Here is an 18,006-nt window from a genome sequence, read left to right as displayed (position 1 = left end):
AATAGTTTGGAATAGTTAATGGGTTCTTATCAATATATGTTTTTTTTTTTCATTAAAATAAAGAAAAACATTTAAAGACCTTGATAATTTAACAACCTGACTGTCCACAGCTTTTTATTATATTATTGACACTCTGAACTTTACTTTTTTTTTTCATTTGGCTATATGTGACTACCTCCTATATGTAAAACATTCAAAAGGCAGCTTTCTTTTATACCAAACATATGGCAGCAATTACTAATCAATTCAAAACTATGTTGAGTATGTTCTGAAATGACCTTGGTACGATGTTTGGTAGGGCTATAAAAGCTGTTCTGAACATCTCCTCACCGGCCTTGAGTAACTGCCCAGACAATCTCCCTCATTTTTATGGCTATCGTGTACAGCAACACGGGACTCTTGTGGAGGTTATGCTGTGAATAAAGTAATTTTATAGGGGCCAAACAACAGACAAGTCAAGGCCGAATCTCCCTCTATCTATGTATATGCTCTACAGTCAGGGCATGAAAGGGCAAAGGCAATTATTTTGCCACATCAACACGTTACACGGGGGAGGGAGGGGGTACGTTAACACAACGGTTTAGATGCGCTGGAAGAAACTACAGTACGGAGAATCTCAAAGGATGCGGAGTGATTAAGATGGCAGGCTGACATTGACAAGAATAGCTTTGATGGAAATATGTGGTGATTATGTGGGTGCATACTGTCAGGTATTGATTGGTTAATGTTTTGTATGATTATAGACTCACCTCAGGGACATTGTTGTTCTCAAGTGGTCCATTAAGATCAGACCTCTGCTGTTTCCTCGGCTGTTCTGCACTATTAGACACCTACAAGGATTTAAATGAAGAGAAATGTGTAAAAAAATGGGTTGAGATAGATGTTTACCTGTACAAAAGAAAAGACCAAAAAAGTCCCATCAATAAATATTATATGCTTTATCATGGCTCTCTAAACAATTTAAAGCTTTTCAAAACCAAAATGTTGAAGTGTAGATAAAGAGAGATCAACTTCATTACACAGTAAATAAAAAAATACTTTCAAGTTTAAGTCACACTCTCTTTTTGTAAATTTACAATCTTACTGCAGGGGTTCAGGTGTATTATCACAGAACATTACTTGATGAAATTTATTTGTTCACTCACAGGATAAATTGCAAACTCCTCAATGTCCAAAGGCAGTAAAGAAGCAGGAGGGCAATAAAACCTTGCAACATACTCACTGGACCACAGAGGGAATCAAACTAAATCTCTTCACTCCATTTCCCACGGAAAAGATCTAATTTCCTATTCTGTCTGGATATTTGCAGAGTAGTTTAAAATCCTCAGAAAATAAGTAGCAAAACTAATCTTTAATCTCATGTCAGCCAAACTTCTACTACAAAGTCAGCAGCTTTTGTCTTTGTGAAGCCCCTAACTGGGCAATTAAAGCCTGGTTCAGATCTTGAGAGCAGGAATGTCAATAGTTGAAACAGCAAAACAATAAAGAACTAAATAACGATAGTGAAGGAACAAGCCAGAGGAAGATTTTGTTATTAGCATGAATGTTACATGGAAAATAAACGTCTCCTGAAATATCTGTTTTTGATATCACTTCAAAGATACAATGCCAGTGTGTTTGCCTGAAAAAAAAGGTAAAAATTAAAGTCCCACAATGCACCTGGAAGAGCATAATGGATAGGACTCAAACTAGTTTGATAAGGTAAAGTATTCTAGCACTGAGAACATCAGATTATTCTTGGCATTACAAAGACTTCATAATAAGTAATAAAATAAAATAAAGTATTTAAAGAAATTAAAAAAACATTACATTTACATCACAAAAACATGATAAGCCATCTCCAAGTCCAGTCATATTGTAAAGCTTAGAAACCCCTGACAATTTCCATGATTTTCATTTATAAATATTGCATGTTTGGATCAGCAATTTCATTTTAAGCTATCAAATAACTGAAGGACACAGTATTGTCAGTAGTGAAATGAGGTTTATTGGATTAACAGAAAATGTGCAATATGCATCAAAACGAAATTAGACGTGTACATAAATTTGGGCACCCAAACAGAAAAAAATCACATCAATATTTAGTAGAGCCTCTTTTGGCAGAAATAACAGCCACTAGACGCTTCCTATAGCCTGTAATAAGTGTCTGGATTCTGCATGGATGAATGTATGTTTGGACCAAACATCTCCAGTTCAGTTGGGTTTGATGGTTGCCGAGCATGGACAACCCACTTCAAATCATCCCATGGATGTTCAATGATATTCTGGTCTGGGGATTGGAATGGCCTTTCATGAACATATCAGAATGTACTCGTCCCTCTGCATAAACGGTCGAGTAGATTTTGAGCAGTTGTCTTGTTGAAATATCCAGCTCCGCTTTGTGACTGATTCCTCAACATTATTCTCAAGAATCTGCTGATATTGAGTGAAATCCATGCAACCCGCAGATTCCCAGTACTGACACTGGCCACAAAGCATAATGGACCCATCACCAATTTTTACTGTGGGTAGCAATGTTTTCTTGGAACGCTGTGTTCTTTTGCTCCCATGCATAAAGGCCCTTGTTGTGACCAAATAACTTCAGTCCACAGCACCTTATTCCAAAATGAAGCTTGCTTGTCTAAATGTGCGTTTGAACACCTTAAGCGACACTTTGTGGCATGTGTGCAGAAAAGGCTTTTTTCGCATCAGTCTCCCATACAGCTTCTCCAAAGTGCGCTGAATTTTTAAATAATGCACACACTCCAAAAAATGTTAAGAGTTATTTTTGAGCCATAATGGGTAAATATTTGACAGAACACATTCTGGGTTAAAAAAAATGACCCAATTTTGGGTTGTTATGCAACCATGGGGTATAATAAACCAACAGTGGGTTAAAACATCCCAGCATTGGGTCAATTTAAACCCTGCAGTGTGTTCTCTCCAATATTTATCCATTATGGCTCAAAAATAACCCAGCCATTTTTAGAGTGCAGTGACACCATCTGCAGCAGGTTGATGTTGTAGGTCTTTGGAGGTGGGCTGTTTTTGACAGTTTTCACCATCCTTCGCCTTTGCCTCTCCAATATTTTACATGGCCTGCCACTTCTGGCCTTAAAAAGAACTGTGCCTGTGGTCTTCCATTTCTTTACTATGTTCCTCACAGTGGTCACTGACAGCTTATATCTCTGCGATAACTTTTTGTAGCCTTCCCCTAAACCATAATGTTGAACAATTTTTGTTTTCATGTTATTTGAGAGTTGTTTTGAGGCCTCCATGTTGCCACTCTTCAGAGGAGAGTCAAAGAAAACAACAACTTGCAATTGGCTACCTTAAATACCTTTTCTCATGATTGGATGCACCTGTCTATGAAGTTCAGGGCTTACTGAGCTCACCAAACCAATTGAGTGTTCCTATAGACCCCTTCACAGTTCACGTCACAGGCGGTTCCCACTGCACATATCGGGGTCAGAAAAGTCATTACAGCAGATTGAGTTGCGTATTATTCGGTATCGCCAAAATACCTACTTGACTTGTGGGCTTTGAAAATCGCACCAGGTCTGCCGTTAAAATTTTCGTGATTCCTGCAGAATCTCAAAAAAAAATTAGGGCTGTCAAAAGATTAATCGCGATTAATCGCATCCAAAATAAAAGTTTGTGTTTACATAACATATGTGTGTGTACTGTGTATAATTATTATTTATATATAAAAACACACCCAATCATGTATATATTTAAGAAAAAATATTTATATTTATATATAAAATATTTATATTTATATATAATATAAATTATAGAAATGTATATACAGTATTTAAATGCAAATATTTCTTAAATATATACATGAATGTGTGTGTATTTATATATACATAATATTTATACACAGTACACACACATATGCTATGTAAACACAAACTTTTATGTTGGATGCGATTAATCGCGATTAATCTTTTGACAGCCCTAAAAAAAATGCAATTAAACGTGCAGACTGGGACAATGCAACGATCAAAGAGGCTTGTGTTTGTAGTGCTCACTTCATTTCAGGTAAGTCATCATTTTTCAGCCCTGTTAGATTAAACTAGAAAGGCTACATGGTATGAACAGTTTGACCCCATGCTGCGCGCGCACCCGATAGTCATTCAATGTTTACAAACCTTGAAGGGGTCTATTAATCAGTGCTAAGTAGTTACAGGTATTTAAATCAACCAAATGACAAGGGTGCCCAAATGTATGCACTTAATTTTGCATTGATACATATTGCACATTTTCTGTTAATCCAATAAACCTCATTTCACTACTGAAATATTACTGTGTGCTTCAGTTATTTGATAGCTCAAAATGAAATTGCTGATCCCAAACATGCAAATATTTAGAAATGAAAATCATTGAAATTGTCTGGGGTACCTAAACTTTTGAGTATCACATTTGAGCATTATCTCTTGAGTGCTTAAAAGACTAAATTAACCCTCATGAATGCTCATGATCTTAGTTTTCTAGTTGTTATTTTTTTAGGTAAATCTTGGGCATGAACAACTACTGTATACTCTACTGGCATTTGCATTTAAGGCCACATTTATACATAGCCGGGTATTTAGAGAAACAAATATTTCCCAGCCTCCGTTTTCAATAATAACATTGTGCACACAACATCCTTTTCAAAAAACTTGTCATTTACATCAACCCGCATAAATACACCATTGAGCGCCATATTACCTATGCTAAACCTATGGGCGGCAGTGTAGGGAGAAAAAAAGGCATGCAAGCCAATCAAAATCCTCAGAATTGACACCAAGGAATAGCACGAGCGACTTCCTGTTCCTTTCAAAACAGCAAACATAGGGCACTCACATGACGTTAATTGTAGGTTTACACCGCTGCAGACTTGAGCTTCCAAAGTTACCGGAAGTCAATCATTTACAATGGAAGCTGGCTTCTCTCAGCTGCAAGGAGTTTCAAATCCATCGGCGTCGCGTTTTGGCCATTTTGAGCGACCAGAGCGTCAATAAGAAAGTTGAAAGAAGCTAAACTTTATGGTAATGAGCTATGATGCAGTTCAGCGGCAAGCAGTGACAAAACGCCAGCAACCAATCGGAATATAGCCTAGAAGTTCGCTGGCTGATTCTGGTGAAACATACGATGTAAACTTTCGTCCATACCAAAACATTTATTCAGAGAAAACAGACTTCAGAGTGGCCAAAGTGTCAAAAATAAGCTTTCCCGTATTTTTTTGACAAGCGTCCTTGACAGGCCGGCCTAAGCTTCTTTGGAAGCTCAAGTCTGCAGCGGTGTGGACGTACAGTAAGCATTTTCTGGCGCATAATGTGACGTTTCCGAACCTAAAACCTTGTTTCTCCCAGTTGACATGGCAACACATAACCAGGGTTATCAGAAATCTCCACTTTGGCCGGAGGTTAAAGAAATAATAGTTTTCTGTGATAAATGAGAGGCCAAACCGCAGGAAAATATATCTGCGTCTTTCCTTCGTGTAAACGGGGAATAAATTATGGTTGTAAGATCTCACAATAATGTTTCATAAATATTCATTTTTCTTTGTGGATGCTGGTATTGAGGCATGCGTGGTTATATAAGCCAACTGAAAAACTTCTGCTAATCTGACATTCAATCTTCAATATACTGAGGTAGCTTTAACCGCATCAATAGTCTAAAGTAATACAAATTCTGTGAATGTAATGGCGCTTTTCCATTGCATAGTACCCCACGGTTTAGTTTAGTTTGGGTCGGGTCAGCTCACCTCACTTTGGCCTGGTTAGCTTTTCCATCGAGTTTAGTATCACTTCGCAGTGGGAGGGATTATAGGCATACAAATAAGAGCGTCGTTGTATATTCCCATACATTTATTTATTTCTCAGTCTGCCACAAAAATTAAAATTGGCCACTACAAACAGATGTTTGCACGTCACGTTTCGTTTATCACTACCTCTGTATCACATGACAGTTTCTGGTTCAAACACCCGTGGCATCAGTTGATGGCGCTCCGCTGAGCCTCATTGAAGTTGCATTTAAGCATAATGCTGACGTGCTCATCGCGAATGTTCGGCCACAAACTGCCGCAAAAGTATGGAAAAAACTATTATGGTGTCCCTGATTATCAACCTGTGGATGTTTTTCATCGCTAAAAGGGAGTTTGGGAACTTATAGCAGAGCACAGATGACAACATGTCACTCGAGACAGCGCAAGCTAGCACTGAGGTAAAGCTAATGTTTTACATAGTGATGACGCTGGTAGTGACGATTCTCTCAGATCAATTAGTGATCTACAGTGTTTTCACGTCACGTTTGGTATCAGCTCGGGTCGCTTGGAACCCCAACCGAGGTGGTACGAAAAAAAGTATCGGGTACTACTTACTACACCCAGTGGAAAAGCTCCCAAAAGTAAGCTGAACCGACCCAAACTAAACCAAACCGTGGGGTACTATGCAATGGAAAAGCGCCATAATACAACCAATCAGTTTTCTTCTACATAAAATAATTAAGATATTATGGCAGCAGAGCCGAGTGTGTTTAGAATGACATCCTACTGCTAACAATTCACTGGAAATGCCAGAATGTTTGTAGGGCATTGCCAAAGTAAAAAAGACATCTGAAAATAATGTAGACACCACATGAATATTTGGACAGTTGAAAGCACAGTATGGTTTTACATTTAACGTAAAAGCTTTGTCCTTGCAATGGTGTTCTGGTTGTTTACTAGCACAGTGGTTACGGGTGTGAGGTTGATATGCTGAGGTCATGTATAAAAAAATAACACACATACTTTCAACAGTGTTTTGCAGGATCCTGACAATTCTTGTTTAAAACGCCATCTTTATAGAAATGCATCAGAGCTCTATCTATACCTGCTCTCTCACTTGGTCCTGGGTCCATCTCTGCCTCTCCTCTGGTGTGTGAGGCCGCACCTTAAAGCCTCTCTGGAGCTCAGTGTTGTGTCTGGAAGAGGGAAGATTGAGGGATTTGGGTCTGCCATCATGACGGTGAGGCTGAGGGTATGGGGTGGGTTCAGGTTTGGGCCGTGTCTCTGGCTGGTAACCCGGATCAGGCGGGAGATCCTCTGGGCTTTGATCAGTGCTGCTGCTGAGACTTCCCATACTCATACTCATCTTAATCTCTGCCACTATCTGGTCAATGTCCTCCTCTGCCTCCTCCCCTGCCTCTGCCGCCGTGCCCTTATGCCCTCGGTAGGGTGACACACGCACACACGAGTTTCCGTTGTCCTCTGTGGCATAGTAGTCACTTGTGTAGCCATCTGTTTCTGGTCCCACATGTGCTTCTTCTTCCTGTTCAGGGCAGTATTCCTCACTACCCTCAATGTCCTGTGCATCAGGATCTTCATCTGGAAGTGGGGGCTGGTCCTGGTGGTGATCTGGGTAGCACTGGTGGTGGTCGAGGACGGGTTCAGGTCTGCCATCGTATAGCTGTTGGTCAGAATCCTGCTCAAGGACTTCACAACGCACCTCTCCATCGCCATGTCCATCCTCGTTTCCTTCAACCCATTCCTCAATTGCTTCCTGGCACTCATCCGTGTCCGGAAGTGGCTCAATTCGACCATCCTGGTGTCCGCACTCTGGTTCGTTACAGTCCATGCCCTCCAGGTAGCTGTCATCCTCAGGGCAATAACGAATGTAATATGTCACACCTTCATCCTCCTCCGGGAGTCCTTCGTCGTAGTCATCCTCTTCTTCATCGGATGTATTGTTGACATAGTCTGAGCTCGAGTCTCCATCCAGGCTGTCTGGGTGGCTGTGGTAATCTCTGTGGACATGGTCTGGGGTGGTGGGAGTGGTCGGTCTGCTGTCTGTCATATCTGGTTCTTCTTGGTTGTGGAAGTGGTGTTGGGAAGCCTCAGGGTTTGGGCGCTCTTCATACTCCTCCTCTGGGATCTCGTGGTTCGGGTAGGGAGCGGGGCAGGGATGTGAAGGGGAAACATGAGGCTCTGCTGTGGCCATGCTGCTGTTGGTCCCTGGCCTCTTCCTCTGAGCCATTTAGAGCTGCTCACAGGTCTATCATCACTGGAAAACTCAATCCTGTAAAAACAAAGAAAAAACACAATCTTAACAAAATAAACTATGACAAAATTAGACAAAGCTAACAGACGGAGAGCGATTCAGTCTTTTTATGTTTCTCCTATGGGAGTAATTGTACTGTAAGTAACTCTATTTTATTGTCTACACTTTGAAAAACAGTATACTGCAACATGCATGCCTATTGTTACAAGCTCTAAATACTAGGACTGTTCAACCATGTCAGCATTTCACCAACAGCACATTGGCGGTGTATATTATACCTTTGGTTCATGATTTGAGCTGTGTAACATGTACTGTAGACTGGATTTGTAATAATTACATTAGATTGATTTGGCTTATTCTATCCTCTGCAGATTAGGACTTTTGTCTGGCCGTCATTAATTTTGAGCAATAAACCTATTCACAAATGAATCTTATGAACTCACAGTCTTTACATAGAGAAATTACAACTGTCTGAGCTCCCCTAAACTCAATAGGTCTCAAAAGGTCCCTTTATCATAATAACATTAGTAAATTCTATGGCTCCAATTTAGAGCTAACATTTTCACTAAATATATCCCACTGTACTGTATGTTTTACAGTCTAAAACATTGGGATCCACTGAGACAAAAATGTCTCCTGAGCTGCACCACTTACACATTTTTAAACACCTTTAGTGGAGTCAGCATCTCTTTTTAGACCACAGCACAAGATCAGTTTCAGTCATTAGCCGTGTTTCCATCACTATCATTTTATGTGCATTTTGAAGTATTGCATCAAAAACAAGTGATTGGAAATTTCAAATTTCAAATAAAAAATTCGCAAAAAAGTTTTTAAGCTCACTTGAGGTGGTTTATGACTTCTGCAAAAAAGACTAAATGCAAATAATGGAAGAAGGAAACGCATTAACATAGCGAACATTAAACCCACTATAAATATTGACTAGATAGGACGTTAATGTGTTAGGCCTATAAGTGGTGTTTAAGTTGAGTGCAAGATAGCCTGTATATTAATATATTGGGAGAAAGCTGTTATATGTGAAATCAGATAATGTGAACCCTTATATACAGTAGTCAAAATTAAATGATCCTAATTTCATTACACATCTGCGAAGATTCGACTGGAAGCATTGAATCTTCGACTATTCAGGGTCAAAACTTAAGGAACGTACCAAAGCCATATGTATTTTCTAGCTGGGGAAATTATATGCATTCAAGTGTTCGCCCCTCTTGGTATTTCAGACACCCCTCATCAGCGTTTGGCTTGTGTTGGTACTGCTGAAGCGGCACTAAGCAAGTACAAAACAAACATGTGCATAGCAATGGGCATTCACATGTTTGAATAGACACAACATTTATTATTGTAAATAATTCATTCACAAAATGTACTACATCTTAACAGGTTTGTCAACATTATCTTTAATAAAATAAAAATATCTGAGGGACCTAATGCCTTATGGGGGGTCCCGGATCCCCCCAGCCCCCCCCCCCTTCAATTCGAGCACTGTACTTACCTCATAAGTAAGGTAAGGAACATTAAATATTGATTTAAAATAGTTTAATCATTTGTAAATATAAAGTTATATGTTATTAAAAGACATACTTAAACTGTACCTGACAAAAGATTTGCAGAAGCAGTAGATCTTTTTTCACACATACTGTTTTTTACATACTAATTTACATACTGATAGGCATACGGATTTTCATCTACTAAGTAAGCAATTTCTGATGCAGGGTTGGTCTTTAAATTTTAAAGCAAATGTTTTCAGCAAAAAAATTATTTAGATCCATTACTGAACAGTGACATTTATGTTTGTGAATGACGCTATTTGCTAAAACAAAAAGCGCATTAATTGTGTTATTATACTTGCAGTAGTTGAGCTGGTAACTACATACCATTACAAAACCTTTCACAATTTATACATTCTCGAATGTTAAAGTTTATCCGTCAGATGCTTGTAAGTGCAAGCTGACAAACTCCACATAAAAAACGCAAATACATGTCAATGCTGAGGGGCTGAATCATGAAAATAGAGGCTGTCTGCAAAAGTTGAATAAACACACACACAGGCACAGTAAGAAACATGTGTCTTGGTGTAATTCCCATTTTCTTCACTTTCCATCACCGGTCATTACAACAACCAACAATCATAGCCTTCTGTAACTCCAAACTTTAAGTGTCCTACTGTATTTCTAGACATTCGATTCTTCAACATATAAATACAGTGCTTTTAATGTTACTGTGCCTTCATGCTACAACCTATCAAACGAATAATAACCCACCATTTTAAACCTTGTCTGACTGATCATTTTTCACCTCTTTGAACAACAGCTCTCAAAGGAAATCACACTTTTGCTCTCCACCTGCTCTTGTTATAAGGGGGCGTATAACACAAGTATACACTTAAAGAGTAGTGCTGCCACTAACGACTAATTTTCTAACGACTAATCTTTCGACTAATTTTTCGAATAGTCGACTATTCTAAACGACTAATTAAAAAAAACTCAAGTGTTTGTTATTTCATTATGTCCATTTTATTTTGAACCCACCGGTGTCATAAACAATATGAATAACTTAAATGTTACCAAATAAAAAATTACAATGTAAACAATATAAATAATAATAAAAACTTCCAGTGCAAAGTAGATGCTTAACAGAAATATGAAATGTTTCACTACTACTCTTTGATCTTATATTGCATTTTAACACAACTGAATGCTATTTTACATATTATCTGTTCTGTTGTAGCCTATAAAATAGTGACTAAACATGACCCATCACCTCGTTTTTTATCCAACCAGCTGTTCCTTTAACTGCTGCTAAAATCCTGATTTAGATATGCAAAAATCACCATACATTTACATTGTAGCTTTACTGCTGTTGCTCTTCTCATAATTGTCGTTGTGTTTTGAGCCATTTCTTGATTTTAAATGCGAGTGATATAGCGCAGACAATTCGGTGCAAATTCAGAAATATAAGAGAATACACTGTTGTTGTTACATAGACTACAGAACACGGCATACAGCATCATAGGGAGGGAGAAAGCTCGCACACAGACTCACACTACTGCTAATCTTTCTTCAAGTCATGTTAACTCGATCAGTCGTCTTTGTCAGAGACATCTGTGAATGTTGACGTTTACGCAAAAAAGAAAGTACATTAAAAACACTGCCACCTTTTCACTGTCACGTAAGAGAGAGGCGCGCGCGGTCGAGGCGCTGCAAGCAACATGAGAGAAAGAGAGACAGAGAGAGAGAGAGAGAGAGAGAGAGAGAGAGAGAGAGAGAGAGAGAGAGACACGCGCTGAACACTCGCAACAATGAATTGAGCCGTTTAAAATAGTAAAATAAAAATGTAAATGGGAATCATGAAAAATCTTTTTGTTGCGTCCAGTGTTGATTCCGTGGCGGAATCACGAGCAAACATAGCCTTTAACATCCAAAGACAGAGTCATTGTACTTCTCAAAAGAGTTAATAAAACAGTACTGACTAGCTCGCCATTCCATTAATAATCATATAACAGTTACTTACGTTGTCCTATTCTCTGTGGGTGTATCGTCAATAACTCCCGAGTGTTTTCGTTTGAGATGCTCGTGCATTGTCGTTGTGCTCCCGTGATAAGCCAGCGACGTTTGGCACGGTGTAACAGACCACTCTTTTATCACAACTTGGCTTAAAATACTTGCATACTTCGGAAGCTTTCCGACTCATAATTCCACAGACTCACCTGCCACCGCCAATTTTTCAAAATTAAAGCAGTGAAGGCAGGGGAGAGGGAAGAAAGATGATAGCGTAGCAGATTAACCAGCAGGGCGCGCACAGCGCACAGACTGGTGTGGAGGTGAATTACATTGAGCCATTTGAGACATGAGACAGAATTACAGTGGGCCGTTTGAGACGGAAAAAAATAAATATGCGACTCCTCGACTAAAAAAATTGCCGTCGACAAATTTTCATCGTCGATTACGTCGACTACGTCGACTATTCGCGGCAGCACTATTAAAGAGGCAGTTAAATTACCTCCCCCAACTTGAATCCATTCAATCCCAACATCATGGTGGTAACTAACGGCAACTGGCTCCCAAGGGCACCCCTGACCTTTCACCCTATTGCTCAGTCATAAGCCACACCTAAGTAAAATGTCTGAAGTGCTGTTAACGGTATTTATCACACACAGACACTGACAATGTACTGATAGTATACAAGTAATTTCCATTTATTGAAGTCGAATACATCATCATGTCAATGACGAGACTGTCAGGAAGGATGCGCGGAGAATCAATCTCGTCTGCCTGTACCTATTGGGATCACATCTATTTATGCACAAATTATTTATAATGAAGGAAAACGTCATAGAAAAAAACATACCACAGAGGACAACAAAACCTCTAGCAACAGTAAAATGCATTTAATATCCCTAGGTAGCTTGGGTTCTGAACAAAAATCTAACATCTTATAGAAGCAATTGAAAAAAAATGTATTACAGTTGCAACAAGTAAAATATTCCCATGAAAAGGGAATATGATTCAACCAAAACAGAACAGTAGCTTTTTTTCTGATGGCAGAAGAGGGAAACATTAAGGAAACATATTTGAAAACCAAATTGATTGTACTGTATCTTGAAATAACTTACATGTTGAGAACATGGTGTTTGCTCTATTGTCTGTACACCATCAAGAGTTAAAGAATTACTCTACTTTCATAAAAAAGAAATCACGATAACTTAATATTTTATGTGTATATATTATAATACAGTATACATATACTGCAGTATATTATATTGCAGTAATATATTCTATACCAGTGGTTCCCAAACTTTTTCAGCGTGCGGCACCCCTTGTGTACGGTGCATTCCTTCGCAGCCCCCCAAAGAAAATTTGTGACAAAAAACTGTTCTAAAACTCAACATTTTAATAAAAAAACAAAAACATTAAGTTTTACAAAAAAGTAGGGCTTTTGGTTAGTAGCATTATTTTTTAAGGTTTAATTACACAGAATTCATGATAAATTACTGTATTTTATAAAATGTCATAAAATTGGTGCCCCCTGGCACCATCTCGCAGCCCCCTTGGGGGCCCCGGCCCCCAGTTTGAAAACCACTGTTCTATACAGTACAGTACTAGTTAAAAGTTTGGACACAACACGCATGCATCTGATGAAAGTGACTATAAAACTTTAATTTTTTCTTCATTTTGTAAGGGGGTGGAAGTTGCACAAACTTATCAATTGCTCTGAAATATCTGAGAAAGCCCTTACATTTGCATGTAAGTATGAGCATGTTTAATTAGTAACAACACAAGCAGCATTATATTAGTGTGTGTCTATTTAAACGCGTCATTTCTCCCGCTTGTGTTTTAGCAACCATGACCATCCCTCAAAGTATTCAGGGTAGAAGCAGTCAAAACAAGTGGACAAAAGAGACCACTTGTCTCTCTCCTCCACTTATAATACGACCATAACATCTCTGATAATATCAGCACAACAATAAATCAGTCATGCTTTAATAAAAGCATACTAATACTCAGAACAGCCTTGCCAACAGGCCACACATTGAGCCTTTTTATTGAATATTGGCACAGAAGTGCTGCATAGCCACGCAGAGAACTTAAGTACTTCCTACTTAATCAGATGGCTGTAACATACCTCTTTAATCCCATGCACATAATGCGACCCTGTCTGTGAAATCCAGGCTAAAGTCTCATAATTGCAAAGTTCGAAGTTATAGAATGCTCTTCTTTATGTATAAACAGTAAAACCTCTAAAAAAAAAATGACTTTAGCTGGGTTTCACAGGCAGGGTCACATATGACTGGATTTGGACCACATTTTACAATTACTTCGATTTATCAAAACGACCCAAAACATTCCAAATAAAAAGAAATAACCTGTAATTCATTGTGACTAAAATAGACATGGCAGTTAATCATGTTTAAGATGCTGGAACCTGGAAAAAGAGGTCACCAGCATAAATAACAGGACCAAAACACTATCAAGGTCCGAGTCACTTGGATCCATTAACCTTTAATAGATCCTCAGAGACCAACATGCTGCTTTGTGACATCACTCAAACCCTAAAGATACGGTCGAAGCCGATAACCTTGTGGGCAGCGATCCGACGTATGGAGCACCTGCACCTCTGGTTACTTCAGCTAGATTTCTGGCTTGAGGTTCTTTGCCAATCCTGCTTCCCTTTCTTCTTGCCCTATAAAATCTATGATGTCCTATCAAAAATGAAAAGCCCAAAAGTATAACTTTAAAAATAAAAACAAAGGAAAGAACAACATTGAGGTACCACAATGAGAATCAATTCAAGTAAAGAGCTGAAACAGATTGTATGTCTTCTGTTGAAAATAAGCAGTTTGCTGCAGACAGAGCAAGACAAGTTAAGCTGCTATCTTATACAGCAAGTCCAGAAAACGCTGAACATAAAAACTACCCTCTGTCAGTATTTCAACTTGACAAACTAGCATTTAGTGCAGGTGACACTTATATGTGTTAAATGTACCTGAAATGCTCAGACTTAATTAAATAACTCACTTTCTGTTTACACAGATTCCTCTCACAGACTGGAAATACAGTACAGGTTATAAATGTCACTCTTAACTTATTACTGTGTATCATGAAGTCTGAAGACTTTAGCAATAGTAACTGCTTCCATACTATACTGTTAACACTCATAGCTATATCACACTACGTCACAAAAACACAACATATTTAAAAACATGATGAACTATTATAAATAAAAACGCATTTTACATTACATTACTGCTTTTCTGGAAGCTACGAACTGACCTGTTCTCTGCTATGCTTTCAATTTAACAACCACAGAAGAAGCCATTCATTCTCAGGACAGTACATACAGAAACATTAATGTAAATACAGTACATGTTGTGTTGTTTAAAAATGTTGGGGCCCTATTTTAACGATCTAAGCGCATGGTCTAAAGCGCACGGTCTAAACGGGCGTGTCCGAATCCACTTTTGCTAATTTAATGATGGGAAAAATCCAAAAAGGGTGGCTCCGATTCTTGTAATGAGTAATGGGAGTGTTTTGGGCGTGACGTGCAATAAACCAATGAGAGTCTTATCTCTCATCCCCTTTAAAAGCCAGTTGTGCTGGCGCCATGTCTAATACCTTTTTAGATGACAGACATTGTAAACTGAAAAACTAAGCGGAGGAAGAAGACCCCCAGTTTAAGATTAATGTTAAATAATTGTGTTGTTTTCATTTGCATTGAAATTGATATTTTTGGATTAATACCTTCATTTTCTTTTAGTCATGGAAGTAAAAATAGCAGGCTTTTAATTGCTGTAAATGTATGGATATCCAAAAAATACTTTATTTGTAACAAACAGGAGATAAAGAATTTACAAGCGTGCAGAGAGCCGTTTCAGCACTCGGACAGCACCATGAGTTTTTTTTTTAAACATTACTTAAAAAATGTTCTCATCTCACCATATCCACAGGTAAAGAGTCATCATATACAATAAATTCATGGGGAAGCATACTAGCATTTAAAAACAAACATTTAAAAATCGATGCAATATTTGCATTTGTTAAAAGCAAAACATTTAATTACTTACAGGCTACAGGAGGTGAAGCAGCTCTTTACGCATTGTAACGTCTCGTAACCGGTCCTTATTTATGTCCAAGAAACTCAATTATAATCTGTTACATTTTAATCCTTTAATTTTTCATATTATAAAAAAGATTGTGATCTGCTGCACATCCATGTGTGTGATAAGCAAACCCGCATTGTCGTCCCGTATTATGAACGTGCTAAGGGGCTGGACACACCAAAACTTTTAAACGCGGCTGAAAACGCCGAATGCCAGCTGTTTTTCAGCTGAGTGCCAGCTTTCTTCAGCTGAGAGTTTGGGAGCTGTGATACTTCAGCTGTGAGCCGGTTGGTTGCTGTGGTAATGTCCCGCCCCTCCTCCACTGTGATTGGGCGGCCGGGTGAGAACTGACATTGACGAGCGGAGCTTTTCTCCCAAAGTTGAATCTCTTTCAACTCTCGACGCTCAGCGCCGAGCGCGGAAAAACCGCCGAGCGCCGGTTTTCAGCGCGGAAAAAACCCACTCGCTGCTGGCTTATTTGAAAAACGCCGAGCTTCCATTGGAAACAATTGAAAACATGCGCCGGCCGCGGGCGTAAAAGTTTTGGTGTACACAACCCCTAAATAACAAAAACAATATTGCGCCATTGACTTTATACTAGTCTATTTTAGTTGCCTTAAAATAGCAATGCGCCAACAATGTGCCTGAGCACACCTCGTTTTCAGACCAGAATGTCCAATGGGCGCAAAATTGAGCGCAAATACATGTGTTATTTAAATAACGTGGAGATAAACGTGAAAATTATCATTATGCCGGGTTGAAACTTGCGTCACACATTGTGCTGCTTTGCGCTGGGTGTATGATAGGGCCCTTGCTGTCAACAATATAAAAAATACAAACAGTAAACGATTGAATGAAATAATAGCTCAAAAATGTTCCAAAACCCAACATCAATTGTATCTAATCTAACAATGTATTTATTTCTTAACACCATTCCAGCATCTATGGCTATATAGCAGAAAAAGGTTCATCAACACAAGTTAATCTTTACACAATCTGGAAAAGGATCATTTAGCATTTCCAATTTACCTAACCTGCATATTTTTGGACTGTGGGAGGAAACCGGAGTACCCAAAGTGAACCCACGCTGACACAGAAACTCCACAAAGAAAGACCTCCTGACCCAACCAAGGCTCAAGGGACCCACATTGCATAATTTTAAACTATCATATAAGCTTTCCTCCAATAATCGTTTAGAATCCCAAAGTGTTACATGATAGTTTAAAAATCTGGATCATTTGAATTTAATTGAATTATATAAACCATAGTAATAAAGCAAATAATTAATACTTTATGAGAATTCCAACCAGCATTTCCTGACTATGCCTAAATCAATGGTTAATCAATGGTGTAAATTTGGAGGAGTTATAATCTGTCTGTTGGCCAGTGGCAAACAGGACAAGTGGTCTAAGATAACTTCATTACATTATTTCATAATTACAATTGTATCTCTGATACAAAAGTAGCCAAAAACCAATTAATATCCACTGAACAGCACATAAGGCCAGATACATCCAGCTTCAAAATAGCAGGGGGTTAAACAGTCCTAAACACTTATTATTTCCTTGAGATTTCCAAAACATTTTCCATTGACTTATTTAGCTTATGTGACTGTTTGTCTGCTTTACCCACTTCTGTACTGACCTACACAGGCTGGAAGATAATTGCATGGAATCAGTGGCCATGCTGACAATGTGAAAATTGGGTTTCATAGTTAGACACGCATGATTGTATAACAAGACAAAGATATGTCTTACAGTTCCAGTACATAAACAAACCATTTGCCTTTTATCACACTGCATATAGAACAAACACAGATGTTGGAACCTTAGCAATTCATGTTAGCTCTTTATGTGAAGCATTCACAACATCCCACTTGATTATACATCTATACCGGTCAAAAAACATTGCTCTACAGATCCAGATGTATGATTTTGTTGTTGTTAAAGCAACACTATGTAGTTTTTTTACCTTTAAATAATGTCTCTATAATTATTTCAGTGATAGAACAACTTTTAACTGGACAAATTGTACTGTTGCTGCAACCTGAGCAGCCTCCTAGCTGCTACAAGCACACTCTGAAAGTGGCGATGGAGGGTAGGAAACACAGCCCCGCCCCTCCCCCTGCCTGCAGAAGAGTGTCTGATACCAGGCACTGTTGCACTTTTCAACCACATGGGGGAGCTGTAAGTCATTTTTAAATGGAAACTACATAGTGTTGCTTTAATGACAGTGTGGGTGAGAAAATGTTGATTGTCAACAGGGGTCCTCATAACAGTAAGCACAGAAGCAAAGGGGATTCTGCAGAGCCAAACATTAGCACGGACAAACAGTAATCTGTTCTTGATGTTGCTGGTATGTACAGTATTACATTTCATGGGCTAAGAA

The 18,006-nt window shown here is 38.7% G+C and overlaps 1 protein-coding gene across 4 annotated transcripts in view; it reads right to left on the bottom strand.

The window, feature by feature from the left end:
* The window catches only part of apba2b (amyloid beta (A4) precursor protein-binding, family A, member 2b), a 92,691-nt gene that overhangs the window by 26,853 nt on the left and 47,832 nt on the right, over nucleotides 1-18,006 (bottom strand). For 3 of the 4 annotated variants that reach the window (XM_065267656.1, XM_065267660.1, XM_065267657.1), the window contains 2 exons: nucleotides 6,837-8,021; nucleotides 750-830 (listed from right to left, as the gene is read on the bottom strand). In XM_065267656.1, coding sequence (XP_065123728.1) covers nucleotides 750-830; nucleotides 6,837-7,979 — 1,224 coding nt within the window. In that variant the 5' untranslated portion in view covers nucleotides 7,980-8,021. Of the gene's footprint in view, nucleotides 1-749; nucleotides 831-6,836; nucleotides 8,022-9,171; nucleotides 9,272-18,006 lie in introns of those variants that run through there. The other variant, XM_065267659.1, reaches the window with a different exon arrangement.

This window comes from Paramisgurnus dabryanus, chromosome 2 (genome assembly GCF_030506205.2).
Source record: "Paramisgurnus dabryanus chromosome 2, PD_genome_1.1, whole genome shotgun sequence".
In the NCBI taxonomy this organism is placed as follows: domain Eukaryota; kingdom Metazoa; phylum Chordata; class Actinopteri; order Cypriniformes; family Cobitidae; genus Paramisgurnus; species Paramisgurnus dabryanus.
Note: the sequence above shows the minus strand (reverse complement) of the source record. Positions and strands in the feature narration are given on the sequence as shown.